Below are 26,744 nucleotides of genomic sequence, written 5' to 3' on the forward strand. Positions count from 1 at the left end.
GAAGCCAGTAGGACAGGCAGTTTTGACCCCTGAAGGTCATTGGACAGAATGCAAGTTTAGGGCTCTAGCGTTTCAGCACATTATCAACTTCCATTTTTATATTCAGTCTATGAATTAAAGCAACTTTTCATAAATGTATTCATCTTCTACCACTTTTCCATATCCAGGTCACAGGACTTGCTGGAGCCAATCCCAACTCACATTGGCTGAGGGTGGGGTCACCCTGGACAGGTAATCAGTCCATCACAGGGAGAACACACAGAGACAGACAGAGACCAACAACCACTCACACTCACACTCAGACCTACAGACACCAGTCGCCAATTAATGGTGGGAGGAAACCCACGCAGGCACAGGGAGAACATGCAAACTCTACACAGAAAGGCCCCAGGCTGGGAACCGAACCCGCAACCTTCTTATTGTGGGGCCACAGTGCTAGCTGCCATGCTGCCCATTAAAGCAACATTGTTTTCCAAACATTTCTCATTGTCATATCTTCACTAGCAGCAGTGTGGATTTTTATGCTACCACCTGTTTATTGCTTTTATGGTGGTTGTCACTAAGTTAAGTCAGTAGCCTGGTGGCCATAGTAACCTCATGCTTAATATCACTATCAACTCTGGGTAATTACTTCAGGCACAGTTGACAATGCTGACTTATGGAACACACGCATAAAATGTCCAAAATGAAGATGAATATCTGTTTGGTCGATTTGATCAGGGATTGGAATTAGTCTCTCCTCCAGGTTAAATACACTGATATGCTGCTTATTTAAGTCATCGATCAGACGTTGGCAGTTTGCCATGGCACAGCCGACACACCAACATGAGTCAGAGTGATACCTGGAGGGGGAAGAAGAGATCGCAAAATGAAGCCTGCAGGATGGGCTGCTCACCGCTGTGAACAGCGGAGCAGTTGGTGTCGTTTGTGCATCATTCAGGTGGGATGGCATGGCGATATTAAACCTAACAGCCCAGAGCTGCAGGTGCTGTTAATGCGATACCGCTTATGAGTGCATGAGTTCATGTGTTGTATCATTTACTTCAAATATCCAACAAAGTGACAACCTATTCCATGTACTGCCGCAAAACAAATGCTTCATATTTTCCAATTGATTCCCTTTAAGACATAAATTCATTAGTTCTTGCATGTTAAAACCGGCAGTAATGACCATAGACTGAAAATAAAGCTGGACTTGGTCTGTCTGTAGTGGAAGATTGGTTTTGAACCTCAGACTGTCATCACCATCTCGCCAGTCCCTAGGTGGATCTCAGGTGAAGGTGCAGCGCTGATTCAAAGCAGAAATATCACAGACTGTAACTGAAGATGGACCTCGGCCGTGGGTTTCCGATGAGCGGTTTTGAAGCTCAGAGTGGGGCGCTCCAGCCAGGCTAGCTTGGCATTGCCACAATCGAACTCCTGTTAATCTAGAAAAAGGCAAGTGTAGGTAGAGCAAGTCACTCTGGTCCATATAGGTGTGCAGGAACCATATGCTCCCTCACCTCTGAGGCTCCACACTTTCCATCACGCTGTGTTTTTAGCCTGAAACACAACACTCCTATCGCTGTCATGAAAGAGGAAATCAGCCACAAAGACAAATACTGTGAATGTATTTACTTCTTATGTGGTTGGACATTTTATCATTGGACTGACTCACAGGAGTGGTTATTAGAGGAACTGTAGGTTTATGTCAGCCAAAGTTTTTTTTAGCCCTGAGGGTTGCTGCTTTGATATGGCACCATAGAACAAAGACATAATTACAATTTATTAGAAGATTTCGGTAGGTTTGGATATTGCTGGTAATATTTGGAATAATAAAATACACAGCTCATCATAATGATGATTAACGATAATTCAAATATTCAAAACAGGTTACTAAAATGCTAAAAACTTTCTGACTAGGAGTTTCTGCAAAACCCAACTTCATCTTCAGCTGTCATGAGGGCAAATGCTCACTTTGATATCATATCTCCAACGTGAGTGTCTTCATGTGCAGGTGCCCTTCATTCTGCAGTTAACGTGGTGGGGAAATCAGCCAGACACACGAGCACAAACGAGGTTATGGAGAGAAAAAGGTCCGTATGCTTCCAGTGAACCAGCTGCTGCAGTCGACACAATAATCTCCTGAGCAAGACCGCCTGCTGGAGACAGAAAGTTTAGCACCTCAACAGACCAAAGGGCCCGAGATCGTTATGAACCCATAAGTGTCTCTGTGGAAGCTAGGATGTCATTTCCCACAAGTTTGTGCATGTGAGAGATCATACTTTGGCCTTGCAATTCTTAAGAAAAAACACAAACGACAACACAAATACATGCACAGTCACAATCACAAACACCTACAAACAGCAGACCACTGTGGAGCCATCTGGTCCTGGGCAGAGGCAGAGGCAGTGACAGGATAGGCCGATATGAGCGTCTCTGTACATTCCCTCAGTCAGAGGGTGTCGGTGTTAGTAATTCTCATGAGATTGTAACCGAGGGTGACTTCAGCTCTCCCTGATCAGGCCGGGGTGGTTTGGGGGTTTGGGGCGTTTACCTACAGTGATAACAGCCTGGACTTGATTCTATCAAGGCTCAATCTTGGGTGGTGTTGTCATCATCAGAGAGTTGTTGCTCAGAGGTTTTCATGTGGAGGAACAGCTTGGAAAGTTGATGGATCCAGTCCCGGTCTGTGTGCTGGGTAAGATAGTGGTCCTTAAATTGTTCTTGGTGGCTGTTTGTCAGTGTGCATTGTAGAATTCTTTTAAGTAACACCCACATTTAGCCTTTGAGGAGTGAAAGGGGGGCACTGGTTTACTGTTTACTTTCATTAATTGAAATCCAATAAGAAAGAACCAAACCTTGGTAATTCTGATGTCCATCACCAACTAAAACACAGAAGTCTGTTCATTAGGGTTAGATGAAATCAAAACGCTTCCACGCTGACATGCAATCATGTTGAAAAACAGTTTGCTCCCCGTAAACACCTGAGAGCTGCCTGTGCCTTCGTAGTGTGGACGCTCCACCAGTCCAAACACAGAACCATATGGATTTTAAATTATGATTGAAGCATTACAATAATAAAAAATAAACTGAAATTTATATTATGGCTGAAACATGCATGTATAATAATCATGTGAGGGAACAGAAGAACTGAAAAGCTGAACCCTGCGGAACAACTTTCTATCTCCAACCAGTAGCATACTGCAGTATCTAATCATACAGCATCGGTGCAGCATGTTCAACTGCAAACGACCTGTCAGACCCTCACAAGCAGCCGCTCAATGTCATCACTGCATTGACCTAAAAGTGCTGTGGAACAGTTTATACCTTACAGATTGGTTTCTAAAATAGAACTCAAGAGTCAATTCAACCAAATAAAAGAAAAAACCTCTGGTTTTTAACTGTGACCCAGTTTATTCATGTCTGAGATTTCTGAAATCGAGTGGAAAACAAGGGTGAAAATGTTTGAATGCTTTCAAATTTCGCATATTGTCGTGAAGAAATGAGTCCTGATTGACACAGTTCACAGCATGTTCTGGGGAAATCTTAGAATAACGGGGAAAGTGCTCCTGTTGAATGTTTTACATTCGGCATTTCCCCACGTGAAGTGGAAACCAGTCAATAAAAAAAACATTTTGGTCAGCTATTACTTTAAAGTCAGGCAATAGGTTTTCTTCTCTCTCCCCTTGGCATCTTCCTCTTAATGCCTTAATTTCTCCTCTCCTCTGTTGACACCCCCTGGAGGCCGGACTCATAAAACATTAAACTGCTCCTATTGTCTGTCACCTGCTCCGGCACACTGGCAAATAACTTCTCCTCAGGAAACTAGACGTCACTGAAACCTTTTAAAGTCAGTAATCTGAGGGGAGTTAAACATGATGGAAGTGTTCAGGCCTCTCCCTCGTTCCCGCTCTCCTCTTCTGTAAACCGGCTGCTGGCACCACCTTGTGGTCCCAAAAGTTCACAGCAGTACTTTTCTTCTATTTGTATTTGTTAGATTCATGCAAAAAGCAGACACAAAAGCAAAAATATCCTTTTCTGAAAATCAAAAAATTTATGTTTTTTCAGCAGTTCGTACAAATTCAAAATAATTACAAAATAAATATTCTTGATTTAGCAATTGTAAACTTTACTCAGAGGCAGTCTTTAGTGGAACTGTGTGTGCTTTTGTGTGCATCTATATATATGACACACATATATATTTCTATTTAAAAATGTGTAAAAATGTGTATTGCGTGTGTATGTGTATTAATCTGCGTGCTCCTCTGTCTTGTCTTTGGTGATTGGAAATTCCAAAGATGACCTGAAGCGGATGGGCACCTGCTGATCCTCACTGACTGACTGCTTTAGCACGGGGGCGTGGATTCGCAGCTGTCCATCATCCATCAGGGAGCAGGACAGGCCGGACAGATCCAGGTGAGGGGGAAGGTCGATCCTCTGAGCAAAGCCCATCTTAGACGAGCCCGAGGAGCAGAAACTGGCACAGGAGGTTGAGGTGGAGCAGGACTGGCTCTCCTCTGCCCCCGCCTGCTTCATGGCCACCACTGCCAGGCTCCGCCCCTCAAGTTTCACAGTGATGTCACTGGGGGCGTAACCCCGAGCATCTAGGGTCACCAGCAGGTCACGGTTGGTGTCTGTGGCCGGCTGGAGTTCCTTCTGCAGCTCTGTGCTGGGAGTCTCTCTCTGTTGCTCTTCACCATTACTCAGCCTGAAAGAGAACCAGGATTTGATCAGAATCCAGTTCACCAACTTGAAAAAGCTCGAAAACATCTGCATACAAGAGTCATGAGTGTCCACTCTGGAGATACAGTTACGGTACACACCCTGCCAATGTGGAGGACAGGAGGGGAAGCTGGCCCAGTCGGATTCGAGGGGCTCCGTCGTGGAGCTCCCTCAGCAGGCTGTCGGCCAGTTTTGCTCTCTGGTTGAAGAAGGTTTGCTGCAGCGAGGAAAGGGCCCCATAATTCAGTGGCCATAGCAGCCGGTCCTGGCTGAAGAAAGGGTCGTCGCCGAACAGGCTGGTCAAGGCAGAGTGCTGGGACATCATGCTAGCTCTGGGCAGGAACTTTCCTCTGTGTATTAGACAGCCTGTGAGCGTCGTAGTCTCCCTCTCGGACTTAATCTTTAGGCTGAACTGCTCCTTGTGGGTCTTCTCTTCTGGGTAGTTTGGGACATTACACACAGCTGTCCCCTTTAAATACCTCACTCCAGCCCTCCCACTGCGTTATTTATACCGAATGAGCTCAGTGGTGTTTGCTAATGTGTGCCAGCGGGGTCAGGACTGCCCTGCAACTCATCAGGAGGCTAAAGACAGCTCATGGTCACATCCTGATTCTGTTCGAGTGTTCACACTGCAGCCAGTAATGTCCTATATCTTATTTTTCATTCCTCATGTGTGATGTAGCTGTAGATTTTTAAAGTGTGTGAACAGCTAAATGATGAGTTTGTGTGATGATTTTGGTGGTGCAGGATGAAAATATCTGTGACAGTGAAAACAGCTGATGTCTGTTCCAAAGATACATTTTTATTTCAGTAAAAGTGCATCCACTTGAAAGCATCTAGATCCATATCTAGAATGTTATTACAAATCATTTTCTTATTTTTATTTATCGCGTTTTTCTTGATGGCCAGTGATGTCAGCCATCATTCCTTGACAATTTTGACAATTCTTGACAATTTATTAAAATCTGTAGTATTTCATGTATGAAATGTATTTGTGTGAAGCTGAAATGTTACAATTTAATATGATAACAAATAACAAACAAAACTGTGGAAACCTCAATCTGCCAGGAAATTAAAGTTCAAGGTGCCCTTATTGTCATTATATTGTCCAGAATAACACAACCAAAATGCTGCTCATATAAGGTGCATCATCAAAAACAACTCTCAATCCTATCAACAAATGATTTGGATTTTATAATCCACGAAGCTGCAAAATGCACCTTATGGATTATACAGTGATTTCAACTGTCCTTTTTTTTCTGAAGCTCAAAAGCAGCAAGTTAAACAGGAATATCTAATCATCTGGTGAAAGCACATAATGCAGAGGAGGAAACGCCGTTCATATTTGAGTCAGCCCCATAGACCACAATGTTAAAATGTCGTTTACAATGACATGAACATCTTTACAGCCTTGTACGAAAAAGAGGTCTGGTCTCTGTAGCTACTTTCCTGGGGGTGAATTTTTATATGAAACATTTATTTTAGGTTTCAAGGTCTGCATTATTAAGGGATCGGCTGCTTTAGGGGCCAGGTGACTGAGATGCTTGTCAAACACTGGATTGCGCCCATCTCGGCTCCACACACTGCTTTCACGATTTTATATTAGCTTGCAGTCAGAGTCAGGAAGAGCCAGTCATCAATCCTCAGAAACCTGTGGCTCTGCCACTTTTAACATGTTTACAAGACAGTTCGTCTTTTCTACCCATGTATCAGAAGAATCAAATCAAAGTTTTTAGTGACTGGACATAAAAGCTCATCTCTTCAAGCTTCAGAAAACGAAACAGGACAAAAACGAAACATATTTGTTATTTTCTGGTCACCTGATACAAAGCATCGGGCCAAACTTTGGCACATGATGGGCCTTTTTTTTTTTTTTATAACAAACGTGTATTCAATACAGAATATACAGTGTAATGTCATTTCCAAGCCTTTTCCTTCTATTTTGCTTTTTATTTACTTGTGCTCTTAGAAAGTGGGAGGTGTGTTGGCATTACAACAGATGTGTGATGCACACAGATTTCTTATTGAATGTATGCACGCTGACTCCCACTTCAACAGCTGTTCAGCTCTGAACATGTAAACACAGCCTGTCTTTTCTCAGGTTACAAGGCTACACGGCTGCTTCTTGGAGGGATGAGCTCAGAGTGCAAACACTCAGTTTGCCTGTGTGTGTGTGTGTGAAGCCAGTGTGCTAACATTACAAGGAGCCTGTGTCATATCTATTTGTGCTTGCCGAGGTGTCATTTTGGAAATGTGCTTCCCCATCATTGGCTAAAACGCTGAACTGGTTCAGATCTGATTGGCTCAGAGCAGCTGCCTCCATGAGGTTTTTCTAAGTTCAGCTTGTAACAGTGTGATGAGACTTGGTCGCTGGCATTGGTGTTTTCCTGTGTCAGGGTTTGTTTCAGTGTGGCAGAGGCATCAGTCCAGCTCGAGCGATGTGTGTGATTTTGGGAACAGTTGACTTGTCAGCCAGGTTGAACCAATATTAGACTGGCAGTCAGGCAGCTTTGAGTCATCAAAAGGGTTACTGCAAAAATAAAGAAGCGTGTAAGTGAACAAGGATAGAAACAGAAAGACAGAGTAAAGATGTGTTTCTTTTCCTCTTCTTTATATAAAACAGCCTGTCTTATTTTATACTATACTATATATTTAGACCTGTATATAGCAGACGGTTTAGGTCAGGATTTGCACATTTCCCATCCATGTATGTCCGATATGCTCTCTGAGTGACTGTAAATTTTCAAAACATGAAAATTTACAGTCATAAGCGTCAGCATTTTCTGACTTAGTGGAATCTTCTGCGCCATCAATATGTTAACAGTATGATAAAACGACGCCCGTGCAGTTTCTGCATCTGTGGCAGTGGCGCATACAGGTTAGGGTTAGTAAAAAGTAAAAAACTTAAAAGTGATAAAAAGACCAAACAAACCGAATGAATAAACCTACTGTAGCCTCAGAATGCTTCATTAAAGTGCTTAAACCTACCACTGTTTTCAGCTGCCTTCCCATTCAGGCCCTGCCAGGTGACAAGTTTTGCAAATCATCTTTAATGGCTTGCTTTAGACGCAGCATCCTTTAATTTGGACCCCGGCAGTCCAAAATAGCTGACCTGAAAATAGAAGCAGCGTTACCCGCATTGATTTTCAAATCAATTACAATTACATTCCTCTTCACCAAACGCTTTTTAAGGTCAGGAAAAGACTAGAGGTCTTCTTCCAGGGTCATTACCTATTTGCCTTGCAGAGAAAATATGAATGGTGCCTCTCCATGCTGGTGGAACTGTTTCTCATGTTGCAGTGAGCTGTTTGCAGATATTGCACAGTTCCAATGATTTTTTGTTGCTGCTCAATGAGTATTTCGTGCTTCACCAGCAGGTCGTGAAGCAAAGCTGAGAACCATTTCAGAGAGAAAAAAGCAGGAGATGAAAGGATATTTTCTCTATCGCTATTTATCTATGCCTATCTTCATTTATGTAAAAAGGAAGGCCTGGAGTGGTGTAACTCAATAATTCTTACTTCCACACATTTGCAGATCAGATTTTTTTAAGTTGCTGCCTTACTGGTGAAAGGCCATGCTGCTTCAGAAAACTCCCTCCCAGACTTGGTGCTGCAGTGGTCCTGATGGGTCCTTCAACACCTCACCCTGGTGTCCTGCTGTGCCAGAGGAGTCAACCTGGCCCTGGTGGTCTGTGGTGCTGCTCAGATGAGGCTCTGTACAGTTCGTCACCTCAATGGCTCGGCGAAAGGAGTGACCCAGGGGTCATTACATGCTAGGTGCGGGTGTAAAATATATTCACCGAAGAGTCGAGATCTGAATCCTAAAATCTGGCTAATCCAGACATCAGATTTCACCTAGCTCTGAATATAACTGTAACAAGAATAATAGAAATTGAATGAGCACTTCCACTACCTAGCCATCTGCCAAGCTTTGAGCTAAGTCTGTTGTTCGTCAACCATACCTTTGCACAATGAGCTGTCGCTTCTGCTAGCTTTTATGGTCCCTTCCACCGAGGAGAGAACCGAGTGAGTCTGTGGACCTTCCTCAGGACTCAGTCTCCTACTTCAATGGATGAGGTGTCATGGTCCTGCTCTGTTACCTGCTGAGAGATACTCATCACAGTGTTGTTCAGTTGTTTCATATATTCACAAGTTTTCAAACTGCAATAGGGAAGGTGGTGAGTCTGTTGGTGAAATAATAATAATAATACAACAGGTAGGGTCAACCCAGGTTAACTTTGTGTCTGCACAGACTTTCACTAGGCCCTCTTCGATGGTTCGATTGCTTTCCAACGTCAAGGCAGCCAACTAACGGCAACGATCGCTACCAAGGGAAATGAAGATGATAAACACTTCAAAGAAATATGGTCTCAATCTTACCCTTTGTTGCGTGGTTCTTCTTTGAAGTTTTAAGGCGCCTGGCATCCCATTAGTTGCATTACCGCCTCCCTCTGGGACTAGTTATATTTGCTGTTTATATTCTCCTTAACAATCCAGTTCTTAGAAGAAATTCAAATAAATATCTCCGGCCTTGTTCACTTTCACCACACTCAAGAATACTTTTTAGATCCTTCCCTATCAGTCCAACTCTTATCATCCCTGTAATCATACTCAGTCTTTCTTCTTCTTCTTTCTACGCTTAATAATGTCAGGTTCTATTGTTTTGGCTTGTTTACAGGTGTCACACTTACCAGTCGAGTGTTTTCAAATTATATAAAGGATCCTATTCTGATTCGACTAATTGCTACCATTAGCCTCCTATTTCCTCCTCTGTATCGCTCAATACACACTGTATTTTGCATTTTATGAAGATGTCTTCCCTGTTTCCAGATCCCAGTACTGCTGCCACTCAACATTGATCCATATAATATTCTTTCCCTCTGATTTAGAAAGTTTTATTGTGATGTCTATTGTCTCTTTTTTAATGGCTTGTTTAGCCAGTTTATCCACTCTTTCATTTCCGAAAATGCCCATGTGTGAGGGATGTGTGAATATGACCTCAGTACCTTCTCTTACAATTTTTTAATGTGTCTCAATTACTTTGCATACCAGATCTTGACAATTATGGGATGAGCCAAATTTTAGACTAGCCAAAGCTGCTGCTGAGTCACTACAAATCAGGGCTCTTTCCGGTGTAGTTTGTATAATCCATTCTAAAACCACCCAGATAGCATATAACTCCACTGACTATGCACTTAAGTAATCTGATAACCTGTAATTTGCACGGTAATCTGTAACCTTCTGTTTACTTCCACTCTATGGCTGGGGACTGTGATTGCAGATCCAGCATGACCAGTTTCTGGATCTTTAGATCCGTCTGTATACACCTGTACATATTCTCTGTAATTTCTGTATAACTATAAAACTCATTTACTAGGTCCATACTGTTCTTTTTTGTACCCACAGCGGGGTCCCAGGCCACTCCACTGTTGGACAGAAATCCATTCCATATATCCCCAATTCTCTTGCCGTTGTGTCTCTTACCCACCCAAAACTTGATTTTGCAGTTCCCTCTCTTTCCCAGCAAGTTTTTGGAACCCTTTTAGTTGGATGATTGTCACCATGCCCCCTCAAACTTACCCAGAAATTGCCTCTAAGTTGTTTCCTACATAAACACAAAGGCATTTCTCCCGCCTCCACTTGCAGGGCACACACAGGTGTTGTTTTCACTGCTCCTGTACACACTCTAATTCACCGAGCACCGCCTCTTTGTTGTCCCGCTCTTACTCCTTTGGAAACCTTGATTTTTCCAACACAACTCATTTCTATTGCCTTTTCCATCTGTATTTCACAGTTGCACCGCATAAGCAAATTTCCATCACCCAGAACTTTTGCATACTTCACTTCCCCAACTTGTCCTCGAATAATTTTTGTTAGCTTCATTGGACCGATTTTATTTGCTCCCCACTTCCCACGTTTAGAAATCCTACCTTTAGATCCTTCACCCCACCCTCGCTACTCTCACTCTCTGATCCACCTGTGCTAACACTAGCACTAGCTCCTTCATTTTTCTTTCTTTTCCTGCCACTTGCCGAAGGTCCTCCACAGATCCTCGCTAGTCACGTCTTTCTCTCATATGCATATTTACCCAGTACTGGTATTAAGAAAAGTTAGCCCCATACTGTCAGTATTGTGAAGTTAAAACTTCACAACAAAATAAAAAAGAAAAATAATGTCATTTTGTTATTTGCTTTTTTGTTTATTAAAATTTCTTGCTAGTGATTTGAATTAAATCAACTTGGAATTTAGTGCAATGAACTTATGCTAGAGTTTAATGATAATACAAAGCAATTGATATTGAAAACAAAATTAAGTTAAATCAACTTGTCATTTAGCGTGTTGTACTTAAAATAGCAATTCTATTCCCATCAAGCATTTAAGTTTAATTCACTCAAGTTTTCATTACATATGACTTAAATTGTTTAAGGCAACCAGTTTCCTCAAGATTTTTGAGTAAATTCAAAATTGATCTTACATCCGGTAAGATCCGCTCTTACAGTGCAGTTTTGTCTCGGTGAAAGATTAGTCGTCGTCCTCATTGCTTCCACTATTGTTCTCAGGCACTGAAACATAAATGTCAGGAGAAAATATAAATACACGGAAGTACTTTGACCAATGTGTGTATTTAAAGTTTGGAAACTAAAACGTATGGATGACATTGGGGATGCAACAATAGTCAATATTTTATTGAACTATTAAGTGCATGTTGTGTTCAGTTCAATACACAAAGGCAAACAGCAGTATTTTGGTACAGTTCAGCTTGTCACAAAACTTACTGCAGCGCATCTGTGATTAGATACACTCAGAGCAGGCACAGTAGAGAGAGCACCACTGCTCTGTATGAACGAATCGTTCAATACTCGAGAATCACTTTACTGACTCATGAAGCACGGTTCTTGGTCCCCACTGACTCATCCCTGCTACTGCTAGTTAGTTGCACAGCTAACTGAAGACACCAATCAGTATATCATTACTGTGTAACTGCTACTCTAACAGCACTTGTAGAAACATATCAAGCTAATCATTGTAATTGTGGCGAAAGCAACAGTTCATGTTTTTTATACCTGAACTCCCCATTTCCCCTGGCAAACCGTCACTATTTCCTTCCCTGCTATGACGCTGAAGCATTTTGATAAATGTCCTCAAGGTTTCCATAAATATCCACATTTCATTCATCAAATGATGGAGTTACATTTTTATCATCATTTTCATCATCACTGATTTCTTCTTCATCTCCATCTCAATTGTCGTCTTCAAGGAAACAGAATTCTTTAGACTTAAAGTTACTAGGTTTCATTTCATCACAATCATGATCATCAGCACTCTCCAGTTCCTCATAGTCATTAGTGTCATCGTTTTCCACTTTGCCTGCTTTACCTTCTCCTTTCTTTTCAGGGAACAATTCCTTAACATTCTCAGAGTCATCATCCAGCTTGGTATCATAATCGTTCTCAGCACCTGAAACAAACATCAGGAGAAAATATGAATACACAAAAATACTTTGATCAAAGTGTCTATTTAAAGTTTGGAAACAGAGTGTTCTGTTGATCACAGACCTCGACTGAAGATAAGAACCGGAGGATTCCTGTTTCGTCTCCTCCTGCAGACCAGACAAGCCACCAACAAAACCAGCAGGAGCAGCAGCAGCAGGATCGCAGCAAAAACTGAAGAAGCCAACAGTAACACCGGAACTACGAGAGGAAACATTTAACACTTTACCCCACAAAGGAAGTCTAACTGTTTCCAGATATAATACACTTCAACTGTAGAGAGCCTCGGCTTTCATACACTTAGACTTCCTCTTTCAGGGTCCTTTGTGAAGTGTAGCCATTGTGGTCATTCTACTTAAACTGCTTTAAGTGAAAAACTTCAAAGTCCACAAGAATTGTTCAGTTCTCATCCAGCTGGTTCCGTTACTAGCCCTTGATGCTGTACACTAACAAAATTGTGGTAAAATGTTTAACTTCAAAGTAAAAAAAAAAAACATGTTCACAGCTTGGTGTGAAAACATTTTGGTTTGCAGGATCACCACCCAGCTGTACTGTTATTTCTGACAGCCTTTGGGTATTTAAAATAAGAAAAAATAGATCCAGAATGATTCTCAACACAATTAAAGACATATTTAATCTTGGCTTTATCAGCATAATGGGAGCGCTGTTTACAACTTATACAAGTTTACAGTTTACAATTTAATTATTAACAAATGCTTCATCTTTCCCATCAATATCATCTGATACACGGTTGGTTACATGTAGTTATTTCACGACTACATGCTCACTGAGTTCTGAAAAACAAAGCAAAGGATGATCACTTTCAGGTTTTTTATGCATGTATGACGGGGCTAACACAGTCATTCTTCGACTGTTGCACAGGCTGCTGGAGCCATTCTCAGCTCAAACTGGGCAAGGGCAGGTTACAAGTCAAGTCCATCAAGGAGCCAACACGCAGAGACAGACTTACGGGTGTCTTCGGGCACAGAGAAAACATGCACCAAGCCAGGAATCAAACCCACAAACTTCTTATTATGGCGCAACAGCACTAACCACTATGACGCCTTGCTGACTCATTCATTCCAGCTCCCAGCAAACCCTAAGAAAACAAAACTCTGTCTCCCTTCCTCACCATTACTTAATTGCCCAAGTGACTTTTACTCTGGTTATAAGAAAGAATTCTTTGTATGTCCCGTTGTCTGCTTTTGTACCCATTTGTTGTTATGTGGGTCACAAACAGATAGTCAAGTTTTCTGATTCTGAACTTTATTGATTTATTCATAAGGAGGGAACCTGATTCAAGCTGTGAGAAGGACTGATGAAAAACATGAGATCTGTTAAGCAGAAGGAGGCTGCAGGTTCAGCTAAACATGACTGACAGTGGCTCCTTTCACAAAGTACATTATTCCAACATCAGTCAATGTAAAATCAGTAGTTATGATGGTTAAATGACATCATAGGATCAACCGCTCCACTGAAAGATTTCAAAGTTTACAATTACAACTTTCTTATGCATTCACTTACAAAAAAATTAAAGTTGCTTGATGGCTTTATTATTATTATTGTTATTACTATTGATATGTGCCCTCCTTACCAGTGACAGAGAGTCTGACAGAGTCACTCAGGGGGGAGCTGAAGTCTCGACTTGAAAGCGTAATTTCATACTGACATCGGTACGATCCCTCATTATCAAAGTTGACCTGAAGGATCCTGAAGGTAGCAGAGTTGGAGCTTGATGTTTGGGTCTTTCTCAATGAGCCCGACGTCTGCTGTAGAGTGAATGTTCCTCCTAAATGCTGAGTTGAGACTGAACAGGTGAAGGTAACGTCCTGACCCCAGGAAACCTCATCAGCAGGGTTCATGGAGATGCTGGGCTTTGGGAGGCTCACTGAAACAGCAGCACCGTATAATTGAAATCATTGTTTTCTTTGAACTGAGCAGTATTCCTCCTGTCTTATTATCTAAACTGGTCATAAACACATGGTTTTTTGGGGGGCAGGTGCCGTTCCCAACTGTCAAAAATACACCCTCAACACGTAGCATGTCTATCACAAGGATGATATTGAGAGCCACCCAACACCATACAGCAACAACATTCACACAGGCAGATAGTTTAGAATCTGCAAATGAACAAATGTGCCTGTTTCTGGCCTGTTGGAGCAGGCTGGGGATCCTACACAGGCACAGAGAGAACATAGAGACTCCCCACAGATAGTTAAGTTTTCTGATTCTGAACTGGACTAGAAGAGTGGATCATTAATTCATAAGGAGGGAACCTGATTCAAGCTGTGAGAAGGACTGATGAAAAACATGAGATCTGTTAAGCAGAAGGAGGCTGCAGGTTCAGCTAAACATGACTGACAGTGGCTCCTTTCACAAAGTACATTATTCCAACATCAGTCAATGTAAAATCAGTAGTCATGATGGTTAAATGACATCATAGGATCAACCGCTCCACTGAAAGATTTCAAAGTTTACAATTACAACTTTCTTATGCATTCACCTACAAAAAAATTAAACTTGCTTGATGGCTTTATTATTATTATTGTTATTATTATTGATATGTGCCCTCCTTACCAGTGACAGAGAGTCTGACAGAGTCACTCAGGGGGGAGCTGAAGTCTCGACTTGAAAGCCTTGTTTCATACTGACATCGGTACGATCCCTCATTATCAAAGTTGACCTGAAGGATCCTGAAGGTAGCAGAGTTGGAGCTTGATGTTTGGGTCTTTCTCAATGAGCCCGACGTCTGCTGTAGAGTGAATGTTCCTCCTAAATGCTGAGTTGAGACTGAACAGGTGAAGGTAACGTCCTGACCCCAGGAAACCTCATCAGCAGGGTTCATGGAGATGCTGGGCTTTGGGAGGCTCACTGAAACAGCAGCACCGTATAATTGAAATAATTGTTTTCTTTGAACTGAACTGAACTGAAACCAGGAAAAGGAATCATTTTCTTACCTGTAACAGAGAGTCTGACAGCATCAGAGATTCCGGAGCTGAAGGTTTCACCTGAAATGTTTTTCCCATACTGACACTGATACGATCCCTCATTGTCAAAGTTCACATTAGAGATACTGAAAACAGCAGGGTTGCTGCTTGATGCTTTAATCCTTCTGTTAGAGTCTGAAATCAGAATGAATTGTCCACCTACAAGCTCAGGTGAACTTGAGCAAGTGATGGTGACTTCCTGACCCCAGGTGACCTCACCAGCTGGATCAATGGAGAGTGTGGGCGTTGGGAGGCTCACTGGAAAAAAAGGACAATCAGGAAACTTTAAAACGGTCGTTCACAAGCCAATGTGGGATTTCATGGAGAGTTGACATTTTGTCCTTTGTGGCTCTATCTCTCCCAGGATCCTTTAACTGCCACTAGAGTAGAAAATATATTACTAAACAACACTGACTGAGCCCAGCTCGTATGAGTATTACACTGTGTTTGACCAACTGTAAAAACATCAGAATAAAACCCAAGTTTTTCTGAAAAAAATTGAATCTCGTCACGGTTGCCAGGTGACAGGAGTCACACTTTGATGTAAAGGTAAGGATGGCCATAGCTGGTGACATAAAGCCTCCGGAGCACATAAACATCACTTTGGTTTTAGTGCGCTTTAGTTTTTTACAATGACTACAGAAGCAGGAGGTTTCTCCAGCACAACTTTCTAAGAAAAAATTTATCTGTCTAATTTTAAAAGGATCAGTTTCATATACAGGTTTTACCTGGATTAATCCTCTCACAATGAAAGCTGATCTAAACAAAACTATTTTTGAAATGTACATATTTTTGGACTCACTTCCTGTATTGGCTGGTTCAGTTTGAGGAACAGAAGATTTTGCCCATCATCAGTTAAAACGTTGTGCAAACTGTAAAAGAGTTTCTCTGGGATTTGTGTCTGTCAGTCTTTCTGTTGTGATTACTATGGATTAATAGAATTCTTTATTCATATTCATATTTCTACATTTTTTCCATCCTGGATTAAAAATAAATTTTTTAATGGTACTGCTTTGACTTTATGAACTTTATAATCACAGAATATAATAGCAAGTAGTTACTTGAGCAGATGACTCCAGCGTCCTCACTGTGTTGACAGTTATGTTTCTTAAATCCATTGTGCTGACATTCATTAAAAGACCCTTCATTTCCAGAACAGGCCAAATCATCAAGGAAGATTTCCCCTGTTCCTTCACCAAAAGCAGCATTCCCAGTGGCTCCTAATGCTTCACCACATTCCAGCTGTCGGCAAACCACTTTAGCATCATTTAAGTCCCAGGAATCATCACAGACGGTTCCCCAGGCGCCACTGTGATAGACCTCAACTCTACCAGAGCACAGAGTAGACCCAGATCCAGCTAGTCTGATCAGAGACCCTACAAGGAAGAAGACGAAAACATTATTTATCGGCTGGAAAGATAAAAACAATACCATGGCATCATTTAAGTTATCGGCGACTTATGCTTAGTCATTTTTTTGATAGAATTGAATGCCACCAGAGCGCTGAGTAGATCTGACTAATCTGACATCTATAAACACAGATCATGAGATGGAAATTCAGTCTGTGGGTTTTGTGTTTGTTATGAGACAGGAAACATGGTTATTTATTCACATATTCTTAGTGAGTTTGACATCTATGAACTTCTCTGCATTGACCTCATCTGAGACCACCTTGTCTCTTCTTTGCAGTGAGTCAGTGAATATCACTGATCCTGATAGGATGTCACAACATAACTGTAGATAGTTCACATTTGTCATTTGTAAGCTGAGCAGTATATTTACTGTAACAAGAGACCTTTTTTGTATTCTTATTCTTTTCATGATACTTCTATGACTGCTTAGTAACAACATGACATTGAAATATTACATCTGATACAATAAGTGAGTCTCACCTGAACAGATGACTCCAGCGTCCTCACCGTGGTTACAGTTCTGTACACCAACTCCACCGTGGCCACATTCAGTCAGAGAGCTTTCATGTCCTGAACAGGTCAAATCATCCAGCCAGATATTTCCACTTCCTTGACCAAAATGAGCTGATTGCATTGCTCTCCATGCTGTTCCACAGTTCAACTGTCTGCACACCACCGTAGCATCAGGTAAGTCCCAGCCATCATCGCAGACTGTTCCCCAGGCTCCTCTCAAATAGATTTCAACTCTACCAGAGCACTGAGTAGATCCAGATCCAACTAATCTGATCTGAGCACCTAGCAGGAAAAAGACAAACTATATTTGGATATTTTTCTCAAAAGTAGAAAGATGTTTACAATGTAGGTGACTAAACTAACCTCCGGCAGGTGAAACTGAGACCAAAAGGAAGGAGACTGTTGAGAAGAAAATTTGTATATTCAGTACATTCAGGTTTCCCTTGTTTCTAATTCAGATTCCTGTCATATATACATACATACAACAAAGCAGCAGATATTTAATGTCTTACCAAGGGTCAAAGGGTGCAGGCTTCTCTTTCTGGTCTCCATAGTTCAGAGAATAAATCTCCTCTGCATCATAGGACGCTAAGAACAACACTGAAGTACGAACAAGGACGTACAGAAACTCATTAAACATCCTTCATTTCCTGAACTACTTCTCTAATTCACTTTTATTTCTCATCTTGTTTTTCCTACTCTTCTTCACTATATTTTACTATGGATGCAACGATTATAGATTTGACTGTGGCGGCGGGGGCTCGGAGGGGCAATTTAACCCAATACGTTTGACAGAATTACTTGTTGCACGACAACGCCACCCTGGGAATTTCACCCAGAGAGTTTTGATAAGGACACACAGGTACGTTCCACTGAAATGCTGGAGACGTGGTTCGTGGTATTAAACATATAGGTTTTATTGAGAAATCAGTTTAAAAATCAATAAAAATGAGTTATGCACGAAAAGAAAAAATAAACTAACCAATCAGGGCAGAGGCTATGTAAAGAGTGACTGGGGAGTTTCCCCAAATTAAAAAAATCAGAGTGAATCACCCACACACACACACACACACACAGGAGTGACCACCACCAGGGACCACAGCACACCAAACGAGGGGGGGACACCACCACCAATCACCACCACTGGCCTCTGACCCTGGAACAAAAAAAAAATACAATTAACCAAATGCCATCAAAGCAAATACCAAGTAATTAAATAATGGGCAGGTTAAATCAAAATAAAGTGTACAAAAAGAAATATCTTAAATACTTAAACACCGCCCAAAGAAATTAACACAAAGCTACTAATTCAAAGAAAACAATCCAAGAAAACAAAAAAAAAGAATCACTACTCAAAAGAAGCCAAAAGTAGTTATAAATTAACCCACTAAATCCAAATACACGACTTAATACAAGAAAACAGAATAGAAATAAATAAACGAAACTAAATAATCAACCCCAAATTAAACCCCATGCATCACTCATACAGGAAATCCTTAAAAGTCAGGTCCAGGCGTCTGCCGTGGACGCGACCAAGTTGGTGCTGGTGACAGTAAGGAGTACAAGGTTGCCTGTCACCGAGCCACAGTCATTCAAATAAGCTGCGCAGTTAAGCCGGAGTCCGAGCCGACACACCACTACAGCCTGCGCAGGAGGCAACACTGCCGAAGTAGGAAAAGCAGCAGGAGAACAGTGCAGCCGAAGGGGACGAAGACAAAACAGCAAAACTGGGGACAAAGCAGCAACCGGGAGGAGACAAAGCAACAACCAGGAAGAAACAAAGCAACAACCAGGAAGAAACAAAGCAACAACCAGGAAGAAACAAAGCAACAGCCGCTCCAGAAGCCAGCGGTGACGGTAGTACTCGTCCGTGGCAGCCTCAGCCAGTTAGGGGGTCCCTAATAACAGATAGGGTTAGCATGGCTAAGCTACCGATAGGATTGAGTGAGTGGATTAGAGAAGTGACTTACCGGAAGTGCTTCAAATGCTGACACAGAGCTAGAAAGAGAAACCCGCACAGTTAGTCGCCATCCCTCCAGACTCGACAGTCAGCAGAACCTACAGAGCAAGCAGTGCCGCCGGACTGCTAGCAACACGGCTGACCCGGAAGTGAATCAGGGAGGTGCAGGAAGGGCAAGAGAACGCTGCCTCCTTTAAAGCATGACCAGGTAACGGCCGCCAGGTGTACCTAATTAATCACAGCGCCCTCTATACTGCTACAACCTACCCCCCCTTATTGCATCGTCGTCCCGACGATGGACAGACGACCACAGCAAGCTAGCTCCAAGGTCTGAAGAGAGCATGAACTGCGTTGGACTCAGCAACAGGAGAAGCAGCAGCTCCGGCTGAACGTGGGAGGTGGTGAACATTGGGGTGGTGACCAGCAGTCGACCGCAGTGTTCGGCGTGGGGCCTCATGGCCGGGATGGGCATGACTGGCTGGCAAAACAGCCAAAGATGTGGGCGCTCCACTAGATGGAGCCAGGAGCATTGATCCTCGCCTGCCATACTCAGGAGTACCTTGAGCAGGGAAACCAGAGGTTTGGAGCACAGGTTCAGCTAAGGGAGTTGATCCGCTAGCGGGTGGGGCAGAAGGGCTCGCTGAAAGTGGTGGCCTCAGGACTACCAAATCGTACTCAAAGGAGCAGCCATCCTCCGGAGGTGGCCCTTCAACAACAGGTGCAGGAGCAGGAATGGCTTCAACAGGGGAACCCATGCCAACCACAGCCTTCAGCATGGTGCGATGCACATGTTTGGTCTTACTCGGGTCTTCCACTGGGGCAATGGTGTATACTGAGCCGCCTTCTTTAGGTGCCCTCAACACTTTGTACCTCACAGAGCGCCATCGATCCTGGGTTTTGTGAGGTCCTCTAGCAGTGAAGTCACGCAAATATACCAACTGACCCTCCCCTAGTGGCAGGTCCTTCACATGTTGGTTGTGATTGCGTTTCCTTCGATCTGCTGCCAGTTGAAGGCGCTCTCTTGCACCCTCGAATGCCACCTGCAACCGAGCCTGATGTTCTTGCATCCACTCATGAACTGTGCCACTAGCTGGACTCTCAACCCGACCCAACAGAAAGTCTATTGGCAACCTGGGTTCTTGGCCAAACATCAGAAGAAAGGGCGACTCTCCAGTCGACTGATGTGGGGTGGTATTGTAGCAATACAGTACCTGGGGCAAACAAGAGTTCCAGTCCCGCTTTCGAGAGGTGGGCAGTGTGCGCAGCAAGTTGTGGAGAGTACGGTTGAACCTCTCACACTGCCCATTACCAGCAGGGTGGTACGGGGTGGTGCGTGTCTTTACGATACCGTACAGGCTACAAAGCTGCCGGATAAGTGAGCTCTCAAAGTTGCGTCCTTGGTCAGAGTGTAAGCGGGCTGGAATTCCAAACTTATAAAACCACTCCGACACCAGGACCTTAGCCACAGTAGAGGCACGCTGGTCTCGGGTTGGGACAGCGATAGTATACTTACTGAAAACATCTGTCAACACCAGGATGTTTTCAACACCATTCTGGGCAGGCTCGAGAGTGGTGTAATCAATGGCCACGATGTCATTGGGCCGTGATGCCAGAAGATGTCCCATGTAGCTGTGAGCTGTGGGGTGAACATCTTTGGCAACCTGGCATCTGTCACACTGTTGACACCACCTTGCCACCGCCGAGGACATGCCAGGCCAGTAGCACCGAGACCGGAGGAGCGCCAAAGTCCGCTCTACTCCTTGGTGCCCATGCTCCTGGTGGGCCTTGGTGAGTACCTCATTCACAAGTGCATTCGGCAAGAGCAGCTGTAATATGGCTTCAGCACCATCTGACCTGAACACTCGGCGGTATAGGACTCCATCCTGTTCAACCAGGCGGTCCCATTGCCGCAATAGAGTTAGCGCAGACTGGGAAAGCTGAGCGCGCTCCTCCTGACTGGGGCGCTGTTTCAGCTTCCAAAATGTCAGGAGCTCCTGAATGACTGGGTCAGCCTGTTGAAGGGCACAAATCTCAGGAGAGGTGTGCTGGGGTAAGGCCACAATGGCAGCTTGTCCTGCACTGACTTTTGTCAGACCTAAGGCCTGCTGCAGAGGCTCAGGCACAGCTGTACCAGGGAGCATAGCTTCCAACATCTGAGGGCCAGGAGGATGCTGACGGGAGAGCGCATCAGCATTTTGATTGCTCCTCCCTGACCGATATTTGATATCGAAATCGAATGCTGAAAGCTGAGCTGCCCATCGCTGCTCTGTAGCACCCAGCTTGGCAGAGGCCAAATGACTCAAGGGATTGTTGTCTGTGTAGACAACACATTTAGTCCCCAGCAAATACTCCCTGAATTTTTCAGTCATGGCCCACTTAAGGGCCAAGAACTCCAACTTCATAGAACTGTAGTTCTGCATGTTCCTCTCAGTGGGCCTCAGACCTCGACTAGCATATGCTATTGGCCTTACCTTACCCGCTTGTTCTTGAGAAAGAACAGCACCTAAGCCACCATGGCTTGCATCTACCTCCAAAATAAACGGAAGGGAGAAGTCAGCATAGGCCAACACAGGGGCTGTAGTGAGCTTTGTTTTCAAAGCCTCGAAACTCTGTTGGCATTCCCCAGTCCAACATTTGATAGTCCCACGCTCAGACCTCTTACCAGCCTGAGCGCGACCAGACTCAGCCACGGCCCTGTGCAGAGGGGCTGCCAGCTTTGCAAAGCCCTCTACAAAGCGACGGTAGTAACTGGCAAACCCCAAAAACGACCGTAGCTCTGAGACGGTGGTGGGAGTTGGCCAGTTGGCTACAACGTCAATTTTACTCGGGTCAGTGGAGACACCCTCACCAGAGATCACATGGCCCAAGTAACTTACTTCCTTTTTGAAGAAGGAACACTTGCTGAGCTTGGCCTTTAAGCCCTCAGCCTGGAGTCTCCCAAGCACCACTTTAAGCCGCTCTAGGTGTTGCTCTACTGAAGAAGAGAACACCACAATGTCGTCTAGATACAGCAAAAGAGACTGGCACTGCTGGTCACCAAAGATGCGCTGCATCAACCTCTGAAAGGTACTGGGGGCATTGCAAAGACCAAAAGGCATCCTGTTCCATTCGAACAAGCCAAAAGGTGTACAAAAGGCTGTCTTCGCCCGGTCTGCCTCAGTGACTGGCACCTGGTTGTACCCACTGGCAAGGTCCAGGGTAGAAAACCAACAGGCACCAGACAGAGCGTCAAGGGATTCGTCTATACGTGGTAGAGGAAAGGCATCCTTGCGGGTCTTAATATTAAGTTGCCTGTAGTCCACGCACATGCGCAGACTACCATCCTTTTTCCTCACCAGTACAATGGGGGATGCATAGGGACTGCTGCTTTCGCGGATTACCTGTGATGACAGCAGCTGGTTAATGTGTTCTTTCACAACCTCATAGTCTGAGGGTGGAATACGCCTATAGCGTTGCTTGACAGGAATGTCATCAACCAGGGGGATGTCATGCGAGATCAGGTCAGTACAACCTAAGTCTCCATCGTGAGACGCGAAGACACTGCTGTACTCTCCCAGGAGAGACTTTACCTGCTGCTGTTGTCCAGCTGAAAGGGCTGACAAGTCCAGGTCTTCTAGCTGTGATGGTACAGTAGGTGAAGCTGTATGGGAGGACATTGTAGCTACCCCAGTTGGTACCTCTGCAACTCCAGACGGGAGGCTGACAACATTAACAGTGTCCAACGTACCAACCACAATGCGGGGATACAACATCACATCCACAGACCCTACATTTACCACTGGTATGTAAGCTGTACCCCCACTAACCCGAACCAGGGCAGGAGAGGCAAGCAACCCCGCAGGCAAGCCAGAGTCCAAGGGCTCGAACAAAACTGTTGAGCCTGAAAACTGCTCAGAGCAAGTGGCTGCCACGATCTTCATGACACCACCAGGAATCCGCCAAGCTTTATTACCCCTGACTTTCACTCTCCCAGGGGTGTCCTGGGGGGCTGCGGTCATAGCCTGATGGCACCGCTGCAGTGCCTGCAACACAGGCCCTGGTGCCTCAGAGACACAAGGCTGTGAAAACAGTGCTGCACCATGTTGCCCAAAGAGCTCATGGTAGCACTTGCGGATCACATTCATCCCCAACACACCAGGCACTTGAGCGGGCACACCGCCCGGAGGGTCTCTTACGACTAACACTCCGCACCCAGGCATCACTTTGCCGCAAAGTTGCATTTCAAGCTCCAGGTAACCGATATAGGGGATTGCCAAACCGTTAGCAGCTCTAAGCTGTAACCAGTGACATGATCGGAGACGCTCCTGACCCCAAGGCTCAAAATACTGGTGGAAAAAGCTCTCAGAAACAGTGGATACCATGGAACCAGTATCCACTAAGCTAGGGACCTTTATACCACCCATATCCACATCTACATGGGGACAAGCCGAAATTAGCTTAGAAACATCTAAGTTACTTGAAACAACTTGTGAGCCAGTAGCGGCCCCACCCAAACTGTGGCTCTGCAGTTCGGTGGGTGCTAGTTTTCCGACCCCGATGCAGCATGAGGCCGCCTGTCAACATTGGATGGGAGCTGTGAATGAAACCGAGAACGAGAAGGAGCACGCCTACCATCACACTCCCTCGCAAAATGACCGGGCTGATTGCAGCGCCTACATATTACTGGGCCAGTACGAGATGGGCGACTGTACGGCTGAAAATGCTGCAACTGAGCAATACTTGCAGTGAGCTGATCAAGTTGCCCCTGCTGACGCTTAAGCATTTCCCTCATCTCACACATCTCAGACACTGGGGGTGAAGAGACAGCTTGCTGATGGCCACCCTGAACGCCATACTGGACACCAAACACTGTAGGGACCGAGTAACTGCGGCCCCGCACACCGCCAGGTAGGCCTTCACGCTCCCACCGGATTGCTTCTGCTCGAACCTCAAGCAAGGTGCTGTTAGGTTGTCTGCGCACTAACTGCTTGAGCTCACGCCGCAAGGAACTATCAGAAACATGCTCCGCAAATTGGTCTCGCAGGAGTGTGTCAGCATTCGGCATGTCCATAGGTGCACACTGCTTCACTTTCTCCATGAGGCCCATTAAAGCGAGGGAAAACTCCTGAAGAGTCTCTCCCTCCTGCTGCTTCCTAGAGAAGAAAGCCGCCTGCAGAGAAACATACGATTCTGCACAACCGTAAAGCTCCTTCAGAATGGCAAACACACTGTCCGGGTTCTCTCTCACTGTGCTAGAGCGATATTTTATCTCCTCTCTAGCCCCACCCTCCAGGTGATCAAACAGAAAAAATGCCTGGTCAGCTCGGGACAAATGCCGAGCCCTCATGCACGCCTGCACTTCCTCAATCCACTCACTCAACCCCATGCCAGTATTACCTCTAAAGACTGGACACTTCCTATCTCGAGGGACAAACACTAACCTCTCTGCTACAGGGACACTAGGACTAGAGGGGGCAATAGATGGCCCAGAAGAGGCAGGCGGTAAAGAACTAGGGCCAGCCTGTTCCTGTCTCAACCGGTCATTATCGGCCTTTAATTGGGCAATTAAGTCTCTAAGTTCCTGTACCTCTTCCGCCATAATGGCAATAACACTTACTGCACTAGGGTTACTAACCAGAGTGCAAAAGCACCCCAAAAGCCTAGTGTGCTTACACTACCCCCTTACCAGAACTGGCACGAAGCTCATCTGGTAACCGCTGCTGCCTTGTCTCTGTATGCCGCTCAGTTTTGCCTACAAAACAGATACTGTTAACACACCAGCACAAACAATAAAACACGGCAAGTACCACGAACACACGTCTCTGCTATTAGAGTAGGTCCTGCCGACAACGCCAAGATGTGGCGGCGGGGGCTCGGAGGGGCAATTTAACCCAATACGTTTGACAGAATTACTTGTTGCACGACAACGCCACCCTGGGAATTTCACCCAGAGAGTTTTGATAAGGACACACAGGTACGTTCCACTGAAATGCTGGAGACGTGGTTCGTGGTATTAAACATATAGGTTTTATTGAGAAATCAGTTTAAAAATCAATAAAAATGAGTTATGCACGAAAAGAAAAAATAAACTAACCAATCAGGGCAGAGGCTATGTAAAGAGTGACTGGGGAGTTTCCCCAAATTAAAAAAATCAGAGTGAATCACCCACACACACACACACAGGAGTGACCACCACCAGGGACCACAGCACACCAAACGAGGGGGGGACACCACCACCAATCACCACCACTGGCCTCTGACCCTGGAACAAAAAAAAAATACAATTAACCAAATGCCATCAAAGCAAATACCAAGTAATTAAATAATGGGCAGGTTAAATCAAAATAAAGTGTACAAAAAGAAATATCTTAAATACTTAAACACCGCCCAAAGAAATTAACACAAAGCTACTAATTCAAAGAAAACAATCCAAGAAAACAAAAAAAAGAATCACTACTCAAAAGAAGCCAAAAGTAGTTATAAATTAACCCACTAAATCCAAATACACGACTTAATACAAGAAAACAGAATAGAAATAAATAAACGAAACTAAATAATCAACCCCAAATTAAACCCCATGCATCACTCATACAGGAAATCCTTAAAAGTCAGGTCCAGGCGTCTGCCGTGGACGCGACCAAGTTGGTGCTGGTGACAGTAAGGAGTACAAGGTTGCCTGTCACCGAGCCACAGTCATTCAAATAAGCTGCGCAGTTAAGCCGGAGTCCGAGCCGACACACCACTACAGCCTGCGCAGGAGGCAACACTGCCGAAGTAGGAAAAGCAGCAGGAGAACAGTGCAGCCGAAGGGGACGAAGACAAAACAGCAAAACTGGGGACAAAGCAGCAACCGGGAGGAGACAAAGCAACAACCAGGAAGAAACAAAGCAACAACCAGGAAGAAACAAAGCAACAACCAGGAAGAAACAAAGCAACAACCAGGAAGAAACAAAGCAACAGCCGCTCCAGAAGCCAGCGGTGACGGTAGTACTCGTCCGTGGCAGCCTCAGCCAGTTAGGGGGTCCCTAATAACAGATAGGGTTAGCATGGCTAAGATACCGATAGGATTGAGTGAGTGGATTAGAGAAGTGACTTACCGGAAGTGCGTCAAATGCTGACACAGAGCTAGAAAGAGAAACCCGCACAGTTAGTCGCCATCCCTCCAGACTCGACAGTCAGCAGAACCTACAGAGCAAGCAGTGCCGCCGGACTGCTAGCAACACGGCTGACCCGGAAGTGAATCAGGGAGGTGCAGGAAGGGCAAGAGAACGCTGCCTCCTTTAAAGCATGACCAGGTAACGGCCGCCAGGTGTACCTAATTAATCACAGCGCCCTCTATACTGCTACATGACTGTACGATAATTGTCTGAGGAATAATCAGGGCTTCACGATTATCATGACTATTATGCATTAATTAATTTCACACTAACTGATGAACTAATGCATAAAACAGCATGAGCATTCTTTAGAGATTTTAATACATTTATTGTTATTATTATTTATTGTTGTCAAAATAACACAGTAATAAAATAATACAGTGCCACTAATGTAATTTAAATCAGTTAGTACGCGTTACCTTTACTTTGGCGTGTAAAACTGGGTGGTGATCCCGCAAATCCTGCGTTAAACTTGATGTGTTTGAACCTTGAGCCGCAACTTTTCCCCGGCAGACTCGCAGACGGGTGATCCGTCGTCTTGAA

The 26,744-nt window shown here is 44.4% G+C and overlaps 2 protein-coding genes across 16 annotated transcripts; both read right to left on the reverse strand.

The window, feature by feature from the left end:
* Nucleotides 1-4,013: 4,013 nt before the first annotated feature.
* On the reverse strand, nucleotides 4,014-5,175 carry hspb9 (heat shock protein, alpha-crystallin-related, 9). The gene is made up of 2 exons (XM_029509178.1): nucleotides 4,806-5,175; nucleotides 4,014-4,690 (listed from the first exon to the last, which is right to left on the reverse strand). The coding sequence occupies exons 1-2, from the start codon at nucleotides 5,027-5,029 to the stop codon at nucleotides 4,231-4,233; spliced, it is 684 nt and encodes a 227-aa protein (XP_029365038.1). The 5' UTR covers nucleotides 5,030-5,175; the 3' UTR covers nucleotides 4,014-4,230.
* A 1,366-nt stretch (nucleotides 5,176-6,541) lies between these two features.
* LOC115047932 (deleted in malignant brain tumors 1 protein-like) lies at nucleotides 6,542-26,384 on the reverse strand. 15 transcript variants are annotated; one of them, XM_029509172.1, is made up of 18 exons: nucleotides 26,142-26,384; nucleotides 25,139-25,306; nucleotides 24,731-24,796; nucleotides 19,076-19,103; nucleotides 17,618-17,705; nucleotides 17,469-17,504; nucleotides 17,073-17,387; nucleotides 16,242-16,556; nucleotides 15,151-15,438; nucleotides 14,771-15,064; nucleotides 13,788-14,081; nucleotides 12,260-12,394; nucleotides 12,081-12,161; nucleotides 8,666-11,266; nucleotides 8,267-8,476; nucleotides 7,936-8,095; nucleotides 7,693-7,816; nucleotides 6,542-7,234 (listed from the first exon to the last, which is right to left on the reverse strand). In XM_029509172.1, exons 5-14 carry the CDS (start codon nucleotides 17,655-17,657, stop codon nucleotides 11,226-11,228), a joined length of 1,839 nt encoding a protein of 612 aa, XP_029365032.1. In that variant the 5' UTR covers nucleotides 17,658-17,705; nucleotides 19,076-19,103; nucleotides 24,731-24,796; nucleotides 25,139-25,306; nucleotides 26,142-26,384; the 3' UTR covers nucleotides 6,542-7,234; nucleotides 7,693-7,816; nucleotides 7,936-8,095; nucleotides 8,267-8,476; nucleotides 8,666-11,225. The 15 variants fall into 15 exon arrangements, with proteins under 15 accessions (XP_029365032.1, XP_029365024.1, XP_029365023.1 ...); XM_029509164.1 differs by having other exon boundaries at nucleotides 17,618-18,261; XM_029509163.1 differs by having other exon boundaries at nucleotides 17,618-19,003.
* Nucleotides 26,385-26,744: the final 360 nt, after the last annotated feature.

This window comes from Echeneis naucrates, chromosome 8 (genome assembly GCF_900963305.1).
Source record: "Echeneis naucrates chromosome 8, fEcheNa1.1, whole genome shotgun sequence".
NCBI lineage: Eukaryota > Metazoa > Chordata > Actinopteri > Carangiformes > Echeneidae > Echeneis > Echeneis naucrates.